The sequence below is a fragment of the Austrofundulus limnaeus genome, unplaced genomic scaffold (assembly GCF_001266775.1).
Source record: "Austrofundulus limnaeus strain Quisiro unplaced genomic scaffold, Austrofundulus_limnaeus-1.0 Scaffold1660, whole genome shotgun sequence".
NCBI lineage: Eukaryota > Metazoa > Chordata > Actinopteri > Cyprinodontiformes > Rivulidae > Austrofundulus > Austrofundulus limnaeus.
In genome coordinates this window covers 25,551-41,710 of record NW_013954062.1, presented here as the reverse complement: position 1 = coordinate 41,710, position 16,160 = coordinate 25,551, and the positions used below count along the sequence as shown (strand labels likewise).

Sequence of the window (16,160 nt, the reverse complement as noted above, 5' to 3'; positions counted from 1 at the left end):
GGGAACTCCAAGGCGTTCCCAGGCCAGCCGAGAGACATAGTCCCTCCAGCATGTCCTGGGTCTTCCTCTGGGCCTCCTCCCGGTGGGACGTGCCCGGAATACCTCACCAGGGAGGCGTCCAGGAGGCATCCTTACCACATGCCCGAGCCACCTCAACTGGCTCCTCTCGACGTGGAGGAGCAGCGGCTCTACTCTGAGTCCCTCCCGGATGTCCAGAAGACCTATACAATTTTTTTCTTTCTGATTTTTTTACCTGGACTACTGAGATGCATCAGGACAGTCTTTTAAATGTTTTAGGATTTGGACATAAACCACTCAAGCATTTAAAGATGTGCTAGTCTTTGTTTGCTTCAGAAAGACATATAAATCTGTATTTTTTTACATTTCTGTTCTTCTAAAATTGGACAATTAAACATATATATTAGTCCTTTTTCTGCAAAATGGCCTCTGAAATGAGTTAAACATTCCTCAGGGCTGAGGTAAAGTTGTTTCAATAATCATGTTTTATAATTATAGACAAAATATGACAAAGGCCTAAAATACAATATAAATAGTATATTGTTGTTAAATTTCTGTTAATCCAATAAGAATAATTCAAAAATCTAATTTTATAGCTGAGGGAAGTTATTTATGGTACAACCATAAGGCTATTTTCCTAAAGACAACAGTAAACAGAGTTCAGCTTGGACCATGTGGAGATGAGTCAGTGACAAACTGTGCTACGGTGGACACATCCTGCTTTTGACACTTTTTACATTACTAAAAGGAATGCTTCTTTCTTGTAGCACCTAATGTTTAAACTTTAAAGGTTTGAGTGATTAACACTTACATATATTCCTAAAGGGGCCAAGAAAATGGTTTGTTGCTTTCTGTGAGGCGCACAGTATTTGTTAAAACCAATCAACAGTTTTCACTTTACGCAATCATGGTGCACCAGTTTCTACAAGTATTTATATGTAAAAATGATGTATGCTGTTTTAATAAATCACATTTTGTAGAAACGACTTGGACTCCTGACTTTGAGTGGATAAAGAATTGTAAAGGTTGCCAAGAAAAACTCAGCTGAGCGTGTTTCTTTTGGTTTAATGCTGGTGTAGTCATCCAGGAACTGATGAATCTTTAAAGTCAGAATTCTGACTTTAATCTCAAAACTCTGAACAAAGCTTGTTAAAACCTAAAGATGGCAAACAAAATATCTTCCATCTAGTTGCTTTGTTTTAAACCTCTATTATGACCTCCGCACGTGAAGCTTAAGCAGGAGTCATATTGTTTTCGTACTGTTTTTTCAGTGATTTTTGGTCAACCGTAGCACAAAAACAGCTGCACCGATCAACATAAAATTTGGCAGGACTGTAGATGAGTCTGACCTACACTGCGCCAGCCAACGGTTTTACGATAGACCCCATATTTGAGGAGGGGGCTCCTTTCAAAGAGGGGGTGTCTGGACATGCAAAAATGCTTATAACTCAGAAACTGTTCAAAATAGGAGCTTCAGATTTCTTTTGTTTAGCTCTGAGGGGCTATCCATCAGGTCCAATGCCCCCCCCCAAAAAGACCCCCCACCCAAACCAATACGTTTGGGATGCAGTCTTCTGAGTTCTGGTGCATTTGTGCGTGCGGGGATCATTATGTTACCGCTATGTGGCATCTAGCTTTTTTTTTAACTTTTATGCTGTTTAATCAAAAATATTACAGAAAATGTTCTTTATAAATATATAGCAGATTTTTATAGACAAAAATAAACAGGTTCACAAGATCAATGTCAGGGTCACATTTAATTTCAAAACTTATCAAATAAATTCATACAAATGTTAAGAATGAATAGTGGTAGTAAATGCACTTGGTACAAATTCATTGGAAAGCAGAAAAAGTCATTGGATGATGCCGACAGACTGAGGAAAAAGAAAAATCACCGTTAAACTCTTGACGAACACAATAAAAATAAGCTTTTTTTTGTGCTTCAACCCTACTGTATTCAGCGTGGATCTGATATCTAGTTTTGTATCCCTTCATTTGACTTTGTGCGCGTTCTGAGACCAGGAGAAACAGCACAAGAAAAGTTTCAACCTGACAATGAACTTATCCCACTGCAGGGGTTAAGTTTTTTTTTTAATCACAACTAATAAAAACAGCTCAATATCAATTTTTTCCTTCAATGTATTTTTTACTGCAAAAATTTTTTACATGGAAAACCTCTGCTGTTAAAGCTCATCTGAACTGAAATCTCAACTGGGATATTACAAACCTTCAAAATAGGAAAAAAAAGCCCCCGCAGAGCACCTCACCTCACTTCCTCAGTAATGAATTATCTTTTATCCAACGATATTACAGACAAAGCGGGTGACTTTTGGTTTCTTATGGAAATCAACTCTAAACCTGAGATCTGAAACAAAAGAGAGCATTAAATCTACTTGAAGCCCAACAGCCCAGGCCTACCACTGGGTTAAAACTAAAACCTTTGAGCTGTCATTAGGTGTAAAAATCATAAAACTAACTTTCTTAACTGGACTAAAATACAGAACTACAGACATCCTCAAATTGTTGTCTGCGAAAGTGACTTTACTGCAGTTTTCATATGTATTTTTTTATACCAACCTCTGCATTTTACTTTGAATCAAATGAACTAAACTCAAAGGGTAGAGTGACCCTATCCCCCCACTTCCACCATTTTGTGACCAAAAACACAACTCAAGCAGGTGGGCATTCCCTTCCACTTTCAAACCACGTCAAGTGAAAAATAATTAAAAAGAAAACAAACAAAACAAAAAAAAACGTATGTACAGTACTTCAACAAAATTCTTGAAATACAGGACTTCTGGCTAACAATCCTGTGACACTGTTTTGTGTGTTTTGAACCAAACTGATGCTATGGCCTTTAAAGATTGGAGTCCTGCTCTACTCGATCGAAGCATCATTACAGCTGAGGGTTCATTTGACTCGTCACCTCTCTCTTAATATTTCTGTTACAAAGATCCCTCTATCTGTGACAAGGCAGCACACATTCAACTTCAGACAGGCTTTTTATTTATTCGATTGCTAGTCCTGGGAGCCTGAAAGGCCAGTCGAACAGTTTGCAGACTGGCTTTTTTTTTTCTGGCTTCCATTGCCTCTGGAGCCCATTGGTTCAGTTTGGTAAATTACTTAAAGGGCTGCTGTTGAGCCATGGCTTTCTTGCTACTGTTGCAACAGCAATACAGTGGAGTAAAAAGGAATATTGTGATTCCCACAATCTGTGGTTGGTTTGGTGAGCGGTGGAGGAAGGAAAAGAACAGGTAAGCGCAGACAAAGATCAATGAAGTTCTCCTCAGGAGGAACAAAAAAGCAAATGTTGGGCATCTTAGAGAAAGAGTTAAGTGTAAAAAAATGTTTTAAAAAAATCATCTGTCTGCAGGAAGAGACTGACGCGTCTTTCCAGAGAAATCCATCTCCTTACTCAGAGAGAGCAAACGACAGAGTTCAGGACTGAAAAAGGCAGGAGCTCGTCTTCGTCTGTCTTCTCGGTGAGACTGAAAGGTGGCACGGGCTGGCCGAGGACCAATGACACGACCGGAAGAAGGGGGACAGGAGGAACTCGACGTCTGTCCGCTATGACCGGACAAGAAGTCTTATGAGCTCAAACGAGGTCGTTTTCGTGGAGACTGGTCCTCCTCCTCATCTTCCTCCTCTTCATCCTCGTCATCAGGGTAGTCCACCAAACCAACAAGGGCAGTCTATAAGAAACAGGACAAGAAAATACGCTTTATTGACAGAAATAAAATAAAGCCTTCTAAATGTTTCCGATAAAAAGTCTGGATTACCTTTACGACAGGTGTGGCAGGAAGAGCGACGGTTTTAACAGTGGACGAGGAACTGTTTGGAGCTACTGTGGGTGAGGCGGGAGGGATTGTGGCAGACTTCCCGTTGTTGGCACCGTTGGCTCCGTTAGCAGCTCCTGCACAAACAAACAGCAGAAGTGTTGGGGGGTGGGGGCTTTCGAAATGCTGCACACATTCACATCATTACACCTTACCCTTTTTGGCCTCCATGAACTTTTCGTAGCTATCGGAGAAGTCATCCTCCATCCTCCTCTCCACCGCCTCTCCGTCTTCATCGTCCTCGTCATCGTTGAACCACAACTCCTCTTCCTCGTCTAAAGACCGTGCATCTCTGCGGTATCTGAGTGAGAAACCTCTATTATTCCAGTGTAACATAGACCTCATTTTGTAATAACAGCGCATTATGTAATAATGTAATAAAATCAGGCTTCAAAATGTAATAAACTCGCGTTAAAACCACAATATGTAATAACGTTATTACATTTTGAGGCAGTTGTTACAAAATGTGGTGTAATAATCTGGTGCATTATGTAATAAACAATCAAAAACCAGTATTTCTGTTCATCCTAATCAATATACTGTAGTTGTAATAACTGTCATGTTGCAAATACTACATAATTAAATCTTTATAACTTTGGTCAACAAACACAGAACTTCTCTTTATTTGCATTTTCAGATTTACTGTCCTGATCCCTGTTACAGAAATTATTCCACTTTGTAGACAACTCCCAAAATATATCTAAAAGTTAGTTGTATGTACATGTCAACCCCTTCAGATGTTTACCTGTATAATGAGCCTTAAAAATATGTAATTTTCGTAAAAAAAAAAAGTATTAATCACACGCGAGGGGTTGCAGGTGGACGATCAGTGGCGAAGGGGAGGGAGGTGGGGCGCTGCATGGTGCAGGCGGACTGTCGGCTTCTGTATCAGAAGGAAATGAGGTTTGAAGAACTTGTTTCTAGCAATAGAGTGGGTTGGAAGTGGATATTTGATGTTAATAATTGTTTTTTAACGTCCTACAGGCGTAATAAATTAGAAACTGTTTTTGAAAGATTCCATAAAACATGAAAAAAATCTGAGAGATTGCTCTATACATCCATATACACTAGAATTTGACTGAAAATGCAAATAAAAGATGAGAAGTTTTGTGTTTATTGACCAAAACTATAAAGATTTAATTATGTAGTATTTGCAACATGACAGTTATTACAAGTATATTGATTAGGATGAACAGAAATAGTGGTTTTTGGTTGTTTATTACATAATGCACCAAATTATTACACCACCACATTTTGTAACAATTGCCGCAAAATGTAATAAAAATATTACATAATGCGTTGAAGGATTTTATTACATTTTGTGTCAATTATTACATAATGCGGTTTTAGCGCAAGTTTATTACATTTTGAAGCCTGATTTTATTACATTATTACATAATGCGCTGATATTACAAAATGAGGTCTTACAAGAACCTTTTAATTTTGAAAACAATGATTTGACATGTGACCGACCAGGAAACTGACCTGTTGAGTTTCTGACTCTGGCGGTCTTTTTCCTGCTCGTATCGTCCTTTTAGACCCTTGAAAGTCTGAACGTACTCGATGGATTCAAGTGCTGTGTAGAAGTTATCCACAATGTGTGCGATAAGAGACTTGATGTCCTCCTGTGATGATAAGGGAGAAAATAAAAATAAAAAATCAAACTTTCTGCAAACACAATGAAGAGATTTAATCAAATGTTTCCGCACCACTTTAATGAACTCAAAGAGCTCGATGATAGCCGAGTTGAGAAGGTTGTATCGGGTGCCGTTGTCCAGCAGGGCATTAATGACAGGCTCAAACAAATTCCCTTTGATAATGTAGCGGTTGTAGTACTCATCTTTTAGACCAATGATTCTGCGCATGAAACGCAGGGCACCTTGGACAAATTTAAAAAAAAGAGAGAGAAGTCGTAAGAAATAAATATGCTGTGTTTTCATCTAAATTTGAGGAGAAATATAATTATATGTAGTGGTTTAGAGCAATAAATATAACATAAATGGACTTACAAAGTGCAAGGAAGGTGTGCTTCGAGTTCATGAGCACCAGCACTCTCCTGAGCAGATCTTTGTTCATGATGTAGGTCTTGATGTGGTAGGTGTGGTGCTCCACACAAAACGTTAGAAGCTCCAGGATCAGAGCTAGCAGCTGAGCTGTCTGGAAATTGTCTGCGCAAACGAGAAAGACAACTCTGATGAGAATATTATAATTAGGCAAGACAGCAACCCAAGGGCTGTACACTACACCTTCCCTTCCTGTCATTTTTTCTAAATATCTAGTGATTTGAACACAGAATTATAGCAATTTGCAAATCTAGAAATGTACTACAATTTACAGCAATTTCCTTTAATCAAACGTCATCAAGTGCAGCCACAGCTCCAGCTGAGCTCAAAGAAATGTTTTGATGGTGTGTTTTTTGGTTCAAGGATAACAAATAATTGCTAGTAAAACAAAGCAAACCCTTTTTGAACAACAAAAAAAATGTTTAATGAGGTAAACAGAACCCACCTGGACAGACAGGGTTGATCTTTGCTGAACTCTCAGGCTGATCTGAAAGACCGTAAAGTAGAACAGTCAGCCACAAAGTATTTGATCATACGATCTGAAACTCTTTGCTTCAATGACGCCCAGCTTACCTTTTGAGTTTTTGTCATGTGCCGTGTTGGCCAGCAGAGGAGCAGTGAGGACGTGCATGCAATACTTGTAGAAGAAACTCAGAAACTCGGTTTTCTCCGTTTTCTAAAAGAGATCACACAACAGAAGCATCACTGATGTTGAATGGTACAAACGGGTTTGCACTCCACCAGCAGAAGCACCTATTTTAGGCAGTAAAACTGATATATATGTATATATTAGATTCAAGCACCCAGAAACTCTAAACAAAAAATCAGTTTAGCCAAAAACAGAATAATAATCTTTATTAAAATTATCTTAAGCAGTTATCGTAAAATCTTCATCTGCAGCAAAACACACTCTCCAAAACAGATTTATCCCCAAAATTAAATACGGCAGTAGTAGGGTTACATTAGGAAGCAGTATTATTTGTATACAAAATACAAACAAATTAAAAGTTGACAATGGTCACAAATGTAGTTGTTTTGCTTACGTTGGTGGAAGCCAACATGTTTTCTGGGTCAATGAGCGTCCTGAGCAGACCCATCAGCTGGACAGCCCCTCCTAACTCTGGGTCAGAGTCACAAATCATCTGCTTGATCACCACATTAATCAGCAGAACATCCTGAAGTGCACACACAAAAACACACATTCACACACAAAGAATAAAATGTAATCATGACTTCCAAACAAAAACTTTAAAAAACACAAAGAAATTGGCACTACTAAAATAAAGTTTGTTTTTTTAAAAAAGTAGACTCTCTAAATGTATTTTGTGTACATATTAGAAAAGCAGAAAAACAAAACAAAAAGAAATGCAAACGCAAGAATTCTAAAACAAGTTCATCAACCTATTTCTCCATGACTGTAGTGTTGATGGTGATGATAATCATTAACCATACCCCGTGTGTGTGTTATATTACATCACCACACACACAATCAGATCTTGTTTTGTACTGAGCCATATTCAGACCGGAAAACAAAACCTTTCCACATGAAATCACAGAATCAAAAACAAATCTGAGAAGAGTACATTCCCTCATATCATTACAACTAGTGTACTTTACAAAACCCCTGAGACAAACTATATTATTTCTCAAAAAATAAAAAAAAGTTTTCATTAGTTCTTACATCTTCAGTTTGCTGTGGTTCCTGCATGACAAACTCCCTGACCATGGAGGGGCTGAATTCCACCAGGTAAGAGAAGATGTCGATAGCTGCTGCTCTCACCTGCAGGTCATCCATTCCCTGAACGAGAGGAAAAACCGTTGCAGAAAGACGTGGAGTTATACATGCATTTACTTTCCCATTAAATCGTGTATAAAAACACAAAAATGATGGCAATTTAGAAAACAACAGGTTAGTTATCATTCAAACAAAACTTGTATCGTACCATGACTATTTCAAGAGCAGGTAAAATCCCTAAATTTGCCAACGTTTTGTAGAAGGCATCCCTGTTTTGTGGCTGCAACGTTTGTGAAAAAGCACAAAATTCTTTGACAAAGTTTACCTGAGGAGTAAAAGGACAGGAAAATACAAACATTATTGCTCAGCGCGGACAGACATCATTAATTATCACCACAGATAGATAAAACTAGATGTAGACAGAGATCCGACTTACCAGCTCTCTTCTTTTACTGTCTTCTGTGGCTTCGTCTGTGAGCTGTGCAAAGACCTCCGTCAGGAACTTCTCATCCTCCTGTGGAAAAGTCAAAATGTGTTTTAAATATTAAGACAATTTAACAATTTTAAAGCCAAGAAAAGAGCAAATGGATTCCCCGTGACAATTGTTTGAGCTTACCACAATCATTTTGAATAATCTTTAGAACTGTTTCCATTTACCTGCAGAACAGGTGGAAGAAACTAACACAAATTCATACTGTTTGGAATCTATCGTGTTTCCATCTTCCCTTTGATGTTTTACATAGTAACATCATGTTTCATTGTGTTTCATGAACAGAATTTAACTTGAGTATTTACTGGTATTAAACGTTAGCATTTAGTAGCAAACCAAGTACCTGAAACTTTCAAAGGCAAACTTTCATTTTAAGCTCAATAAAAAAAAGACCAACTAAAATACAGAGCAGCCCATAAACAGTGAAATACTGAACTGTTTATGCAGGAAATATACATCCAGCAGACAGAGATATTAGCCTTTGAAATATATGGACTTTAAAACATCCATTTATCCACTTTCTTTTACACACTTTTCCTTTCCGCGTCACGGGGAGCTGTTGTCTACCTCCAGTGGGACGAGGAGAGACGGGGTACATCCTGAACAAGTCCATCATGGGGGCACATTGAGACAAACAACCATTCACGCTCTCAACCACAACCAAGGACAATTTCGAGACACCAATTAACCTAACACGCAGGTTTTGGTCTGTGGGAGAAAACCAGAGTACCCAGAGAAAGGGCTTTAAACAATTAAATCTTTTTAAAAAGACTTGAACAAACTGATGCACATCCTTCAATTAGTCATCACATCAAACGGAATAAGCTCTGATGCACACCTTAATTTAACAGCCTTATAATATTCCAAGACAATTTAAATTGGTTCACTGTTAAAGCACAACTTCTTTTATATTTACATGTACGTCTCACAGCCTCTTCTCAAATGCTGAGTACATTTTACATTTTTACATGCTGTGATGTCACATTTTACTAATGAAATAATTTTTGTCATTTATTTATAATCCTGTTTAAAACACTGTTTTACAAAAGAAGAAACGACGTCAAACATATTTGTGATGGAACAGTAGAAAACAATACAACTGCAGTGTAAGTATTACAAGAATTGTAACCCATCAAACAATATTGGGTCTACAAAGATCCATTTAAATATTTCATGTTGCTAGTTGTGTCTCAAACTGAAAGAAACCTCGTTTGGATTTTTTTTTTTACCTGCAACATACTGACAATCTCCACTTTGTTGAAGAAGATGAAAGACGTGAGTGTGGACAGGAAGTTCTCCTCAAAGACCGAGGGAGTAGGCAGGATTATGTCCTGGATGTACTGAACCCGGTACGTCTGGTGGATCTTCTGCCGCAACTCTGAGTCTGTGATGGGAATAACTTCCTTAAACTTTGCCGTCTTGGTCAAGAATTCCCTGTGTCGTTTTGGCTGAACCAGTGCCGGGTCGTACTCGAGGCAACCCACTACATCCATAATACAGTCATCAGAGAACATAACCTCAAAGAGTGCTGCTTTGTTGAGGAACAAGACACCCCGCACGATCTCATAGAGGTGATGTAGACCTTCTCGGTTGTCCAGATCCTCACACACTCTGAAGAGACCTAGCAGTTTCTTGATGTAGCCCTCACTCATCAGCGCCAGGGCGAGTTTCTCCCTTCGGATGGGCGAGGACAAGACAGAGGTAACCAGATCAGCAATTTCCTCAAGTCTGCTTAACTCGCAAGGAGGGAGCTCAACCAGATGGGTCGTTTCTGGAATCTCCTCAAAGTGGTCTTCCTCCGACTCATCGATGGGGTCCTGGGTGATGTCCAGAGTAGGGTCCTTACCCTGAACCTAAATAAGAAATTGTGATCAGTTATTAAATTAACGCCAACACAAAAAAATACATCTTAAAGAAACAATCGAAGCAGAACAGTACCTGACAAATCTTCTCCCAGATCTCATCACAGCCAGCCTTTTCTTGAAAACTTAAGGCAAGATCATAATTATCTGCTTCGGACCAGACAATCAGCGTGTCCTGGAGAGAAAGAAAAGTGCACTTTTGCTTTAAAACAATTCACACTAATCAGTATTTATTTAGACAAATGAAACGTATGTGTGTGAACTCTAAAGTGAAGTAAAGAAAAGTAAGGTCTCATAATAAGCTAGTCACCTGTTGTTTCTGATATGCAGTATTTGGACTTATCTTCGACTCCAACAGCAATGATCCTGAAAGATTGTAGATAGTAACGTATCCAGTATACAGAGTACAAAATGATACATCAACAAAAGTCAACTTTAAAACAATATGCTTAAATTAGTTGGCAAAAAAGTAAGCTTAAAGTAGAATAGATAAAATCTGACACAAACTAGGTTATTAGCCAGGTTATTTAATCACAATTCTAAATCGGTAAAGTTTTAAAACATTCAGTAATAACAAGTTTAAGCATGTACGATATGAGACTGGTGGGCCCGTGGTGCGATCACGTAGCCCGTTAAACACATGAGCAAACGAAGCACAAAAATACGGAAAGTTGTTGTTTTGAACGAGATGACTGCGAAATGTTGTGTCTGTCAAACACCGTGGGCTCCAAACGCCACAGCAAATTTACAAAACTACTATAAGCTCCAAAGCGACTGAGGCGCTCACTCAGGACAAGCTAGCATGCTGGAGTTAGCCCACGTATCGTAAATGTGGCTATGCTAGGCTAACGAAGAACTTACCGTCCGACTCGGCTCGAACTAATAATGAAATTCCTTTCAGTCGTTCCACAAACGAGGACGAGACGTGTCCGGTGCCCCGATCGTCCCACTGCCGTTCTTCATTCAGGGTGTAAACTTTCACCCGCCGCCGTGTGTCCGACATGGTTAAACGAGTCGGAGCTAGCAGGCTAGCTGGCTGCTCGCAGACTATCACTTCACCTAGTGTTTTCCGCGACCTGTTAACTTTTCCCCCACCTGCATGTTATAAAACATGCACTTCTAAGCGAACTTTAAGACAACAGAAATATATCTTTTTTGGCTATTTCACTAACACTATACGTCTACGGCTTAAATCTAATAAACACAAGGCCTCACGCTCAAGTAGTAACATTCAAAGAGAGCACAACAACTCTGATGGCCTCCCCAGCTAACGTCCACAGACCACCATCTTGTAATCCGATCTTTTTCTTCGTAGATGTCAATCAAGCCCGGTGGGCGGGATTTAGCAGAAACGAACCCTCAGGATCTAAATACGCCCCCTACTGGTTAGAAAAAATTGCAACTGCAGCCACCTGCAGATAAAAACACGATGCACAGATTTATTCAAATTCATTTACATTTTGCAGCCTTTTAATTATTACACATAAATGCATTACTAATTGACAAAGTAAAATAAATTGCTCTAGCTTACTATTTTTTTCTCTAAGTACCACCTAAAAATCTTCCTTAATTATTACTTTTCTTACTATTATTAGCCACCTTCTAATAAATTAGGTAAAATGAAATATAAATGAGATACAAATTTATGATAATGTTGTTAACTTCTTTCAAAGAAAACACTCACGTTCTGTAGTGTTTAAATCACAAGTGTAATTTCAATAATGTGACATTCGATTTCATTTAATCTGGTTTGCCTCTCGAGTGGATTTCAAAAAACAAAGCATACATTTAAAGAAGTTTGCTATTTATTAAATTAAGAGACCTTTTTTGAACAAAGAATCAAAAACATTTGAAAATGTATAAAACAAATGTTATAAAACTGCATGTTTTCGCAGATATAAATGAACACAAAAGCACATTTTAGTGTTAATGCAGAACATTTAAAAAAGTAGTAGTAGTTCAAATAAAAAAGTAACAATTTCTACATAAAAATAATAAAATGCTGATCTTATTAAAACTGTAACATGAGTACAATTATTTTTAAATTTATTTTACAATACTGTGAGTGCAGAAAAAAGAGTGATGATAAGAAAACTTAGAGTATTCAAGTTATTGTATGTTTCCAGTGAAGAATGTTTGTGATCAGGAATGTAGGTTTGGCTGCAGAAAGGCACTCAGCTTCTCTCAGGTGCTCCTTAGGAAAAAGGCTTTACAATCTTCATGGAGATGTAATTCTATGAAGGAAAAACAACTTCAGCATTACTGTGTTCAAACTTTGTTTGCTAATCTCTCACAGCACAGCAGTAAATGCCAAAAATAAAAAACATGTTTTTGATATAACATGATCTCAGTTTTAATTAATTTTACTAGTCAGGAAAAATCAAATAAGTTTTAATGGTCTTACGGGCAGGGAATAGAACAGGATCCCAAGGAACAGGATAACCAGCAGAAGAACAATGGCGCCAATAAAAATCCACTTGAATCTGCGCCACACTATGAACTTCATGGTCTTGCAAGGGTTTGTAAACCAGAAAAAGGACGTATCAGGGCGGCTGTTGAGTGAATACAAGCAGAAGTGTTCACCTTATGAGAATCTGTTTAAAGCAACCTATAGTTTCATTAGAAGAGCTGTGTTCATACTTGGGCGGGTCCAGTTTTGGGTTCATGTTTGGCTCATCTCGACCTTTTCCAGCAGGTCTCTCCTCCATTTCCTTCTCTTCCACGATTTCCAGCGTCATCTCAACTTTCCCCTGTGAAGTTATTTAAATAATGCTTCAAACAGTCAACACCCAGGGGGAACCAACACATTGATCTATATTACCATAACCTAACCCCTAACCTAACCCTAAGCCCTAAGCCCTAACCCTAACCGTAATATAGATCAATGGACCAACATACACCAAGAACAGGTTTCCCATCTTGCTCTAGTGCACATGGCCACCAGCCTCGCACAGACTTCTGGGAGAAGAGTGAGTTCTTGGAGGTGGCACATGGTCCTATCTTCCCCAGCAGCATCTTCAGGCTGCACTTCTCCGGGGTCTTGGCAGGAGGGACCAGATTGAGCAGGTCAAGCTCAACAGAACCTGTACAGGAAATGTGACACAACAAATAAAAACATCATACAGTGGATGTTTGAGCAAGGTTTTTACGCTCTCTGGTCAAACTGGAGTAAGCGATGGTTCTACTTCACCTAAGTAATCATCAAGGGAGAATTTGTCGTTGTCCCATATCTGGACGATCAGTTTAGGAGGAAACCTGTATTCGGTTTTGTCCAGATTCCAAAAGTGCTCCTGCAAAACCCACACATCGTCACTTTCGACAACACTTTACCTAAAAACAAACCCATCAGCCATCATTCAGTGTTTAGTTCCTCACTTTTCTTGATGCGACACACAGCTGCTCAGCAGGCAGGTAGTCAAACCCGAAGACGAATCTCCAGTTGAAATTCCCGTCTCCGTCCAGAGACCTGTAGTGGACGTCAGTTTTCTGCTTGTCCTCTTCCATTCCTGGCATCCATCTGTAAATTCAAACAGATACTTTAGAACCGTGCTCAGAATGAAGACGTCCAACTAAAAGCACAGAGGAAGGATTAAAGTCACATATACCCTTTCACGTAGATGTCACTCATGTTTTCTCCGGTGATGCTCGTTTCATCCAGAACAACATCGGTTGTGTTCCAAATGATGACTCGAAGGGAATACCTGTTTCAAAGGTGAAAAAACAAACAAACTCATAGCTATTGTGAACTGTATTAGAAAGCTACAAAATGAGAAAGCTGTGAAGAATTGCTTACTTTTTGGCTTTGCGTGGAGTGATAACGCACGGTGGCCCAGGCAGGCCGAGCTTTTTGGGGAAAATATCGACCCACATCTGAACTTTTCCCTGCATTAGTTGAAAGGACAACTCTCGTTAAAACAGATTTCTACTTTCTGTCCAGTTTAAGTGCTAGTTCACATTAAATATATTCAAATTCATTTACAAACAGTTCAGTTATTTTATTATTATTATTTTTTACCTGGGATAGATTTGGTTGGTGTGAGCTGTACAGGGTTCTGGTCTCAACGTGTTCTGGGACCAGACCCTGGTTTCTGAGCACATGGAGGGCCAGTCTTTCCACAGGTGGGCCCAAGTGTGGGTGAATCACAGAGTTTGCTTCTGCAAGGAACACAGCAACAGGAGGAAAGGGTGGGTAAAACAAACCATGAATGTCAACCAGTAACAAGTCCAGCAATTATAGGTCAAAACTTAAATAACAAAAACCGTGAAAATAATACATTTAATACAAACCGTACCAAAATCTTGCAAGTTGTATTGTTTTCCCGAAAAAGACAGTGAGCTGCCGTCTTCTTCTACATGTGGAGGAGGAACACCTCGCTCTTTAGCTAAATTTTGGAGGATCTGGAAAGGTTTCAACTGATCTCTCCACCGATTGATCCCTGACCTGCAAGAAAATGGAACCAAATGAACTCTATGGATTAAATTTGATCACGACTGAGCATCAAAACAATTGAAGAATTAATAAAAATTAAACTACTTTTGTTTTTTATTCTAGATTTCAAATGTGATAAAGCACAAATTCATACTTACACACAGTATGTTTGTGGCAGACCGCAGCTGGACCTGAAGCGAGACAGGAACCTGTTCTCCAGGTCGATGACCGTATCACCAACCTTTTCATCCCTGCTCAGTAAGTCATAGTCATACACTGAAATCTTCAGATCCTTGTCTTGAGGCAGGAAGCAGGACAGCTCAAACATCCTGGACATTACAAAAGGAGAGCAAATCAAGTGTCCAAACTGTTTCCAGTCATAAAAATCTTACAGAAATGAGAAATGATCGGATCTCACCTTCCAAACTCTGGATTGAGTGTGTTTGGTTTATAATTATCCCTGTCGTCCAGTGTTTTCCTCCCAAGTGCAATCTTGATGTATGGATCACACTAAAATAACCATGCAGACACAATGTTTGGAGTTTTAGCTTCAGAATCATATCAGATCTGCAAAGGAATTAGTTATTTTCACACAAAAAAATAAAACACACACACACCATGCCATTTGTATCTTTAGGCTGCAAGTCGATGCAGCGCACCACATAAATCCTGACCAGGAACTCCTGTGGTCCTCTCTCAGGAAGCTCCCTGAACTGCTGAGGTGGAGGGGGCACGTCTGGGTCATCAGACAGAGGGTAAATCTTGAACGAGCCCTGAACGACACCAAAACCACCAGTTTAAACCCCGAAATTAAACCAAATCTCATAACTTCTCAGTCTGTGTGGGGGAAATAGCTGTCAGGAAATAAGACAGCAGAAAAGTAATAGATATCCATTCACCTTACCAACCAAGATAAAATTAACTGTTTAATACAAAACAAATGGAAAAAAAAAGGCAAGACAAACATGTTAAACTGTATTTGCAGTAATAATTTAAAATGTACGTTTCATTAACATCTAAAGTTTTATTCAAAACATAAGGATTTGAACATAATTAATAAACTCGTGCTTTGAATTTTTGGTTTAAAACAACAGGAAGTTTTATGATTGACAGCTCCTCTTCACCTTGAACTCTCCCACCACTGAGGGGTCATCATCCTCATCCTCAGTTTTTCCTCGATAAAGCTTGAACGTGCTGCAGAAATCTGTCAGACCCTGAAACTGCTCAACTTTTTCTAGCTCATGCTGGTAAACCTAAAAAACAAACCACATCAGAACAGAGTACTGACAGTTTTTACAGTTTATAAAATGAATTTAAGGCACAGAATATGTTTTCACCTTTAAAGTGTCATATCCCTTCTTTAGATAAGGCCCACATTTGGCCTGCTCTCCAACAGAGGCATAAAACTTGGACCACCAGTCGACCTCGTCCTCCTATAACCAACACAAAGCTGCAGTTAGTCACTTTGGACAAGCATGCCTGGATAATGTCTTACAATAGAGAAAATCTCACCTTCTGTGTTTGAAGCTGCAAAGGAGAAAATAAACAAAGAACATTTTTTTAAATCATAAATTGAAGAACTCTTGTTTCAGAACCTGCTTGGGAACGTGTTTACCTCAGGTTTCAGAATGGCTCTCTCATCAATGTCTATGACAACATGTCCTTGGGAGGCAGTTATCATGGCCACTGCAAAGTTAATGAAAATAAAACATGAAGAAGGTCCCTGC

The 16,160-nt window shown here is 38.9% G+C and overlaps 2 protein-coding genes across 3 annotated transcripts; both read right to left on the bottom strand.

Annotated features, from left to right (window-relative positions):
- Window positions 1-1,756: 1,756 nt before the first annotated feature.
- ppp4r3b (protein phosphatase 4, regulatory subunit 3B) lies at window positions 1,757-11,332 on the bottom strand. Of its 2 annotated transcripts, none has more exons than XM_014033204.1 (16): window positions 10,866-11,332; window positions 10,315-10,370; window positions 10,081-10,179; window positions 9,372-9,995; window positions 8,089-8,166; window positions 7,861-7,977; window positions 7,599-7,715; window positions 6,961-7,092; window positions 6,491-6,593; window positions 6,363-6,404; window positions 5,864-6,022; window positions 5,564-5,733; window positions 5,340-5,479; window positions 4,010-4,170; window positions 3,798-3,931; window positions 1,757-3,710 (listed from the first exon to the last, which is right to left on the bottom strand). In XM_014033204.1, the coding sequence occupies exons 1-16, from the start codon at window positions 11,005-11,007 to the stop codon at window positions 3,606-3,608; spliced, it is 2,379 nt and encodes a 792-aa protein (XP_013888658.1). In that variant the 5' UTR covers window positions 11,008-11,332; the 3' UTR covers window positions 1,757-3,605. The 2 variants fall into 2 exon arrangements, with proteins under 2 accessions (XP_013888658.1, XP_013888659.1); XM_014033205.1 differs by having other exon boundaries at window positions 4,010-4,155; window positions 10,866-11,331.
- Window positions 11,333-11,791: 459 nt separating this feature from the next.
- LOC106536032 (myoferlin) lies at window positions 11,792-16,119 on the bottom strand (the record flags this gene model as incomplete). The annotated part of the gene is given in 17 exon segments (XM_014033203.1): window positions 11,792-12,238; window positions 12,409-12,556; window positions 12,645-12,754; window positions 12,903-13,087; window positions 13,195-13,294; window positions 13,380-13,521; window positions 13,610-13,705; window positions 13,798-13,886; window positions 14,020-14,159; window positions 14,297-14,445; window positions 14,592-14,762; window positions 14,852-14,943; window positions 15,051-15,206; window positions 15,558-15,686; window positions 15,771-15,866; window positions 15,946-15,960; window positions 16,049-16,119. Coding segments are annotated over 17 exon segments (1,928 nt in total), but the record flags the coding sequence as incomplete, so codon positions are not given.
- Between the last annotated feature and the right edge of the window lie 41 nt (window positions 16,120-16,160).

Coding starts and splice junctions, on each gene's coding strand:
- ppp4r3b (XM_014033204.1), bottom strand. CDS start 11,007: ATGTCGGACACACGGCGGCGGGTGAAAGTTTACACCCTGAATGAAGAA. Junction 7,978..8,088: donor ACAGTAAAAGAAGAGAGCTG/GTAAGTCGGATC, acceptor TTTACTCCTCAG/GTAAACTTTGTCAAAGAATT. Junction 6,023..6,362: donor GATCAACCCTGTCTGTCCAG/GTGGGTTCTGTT, acceptor TCGTTTGCGCAG/ACAATTTCCAGACAGCTCAG.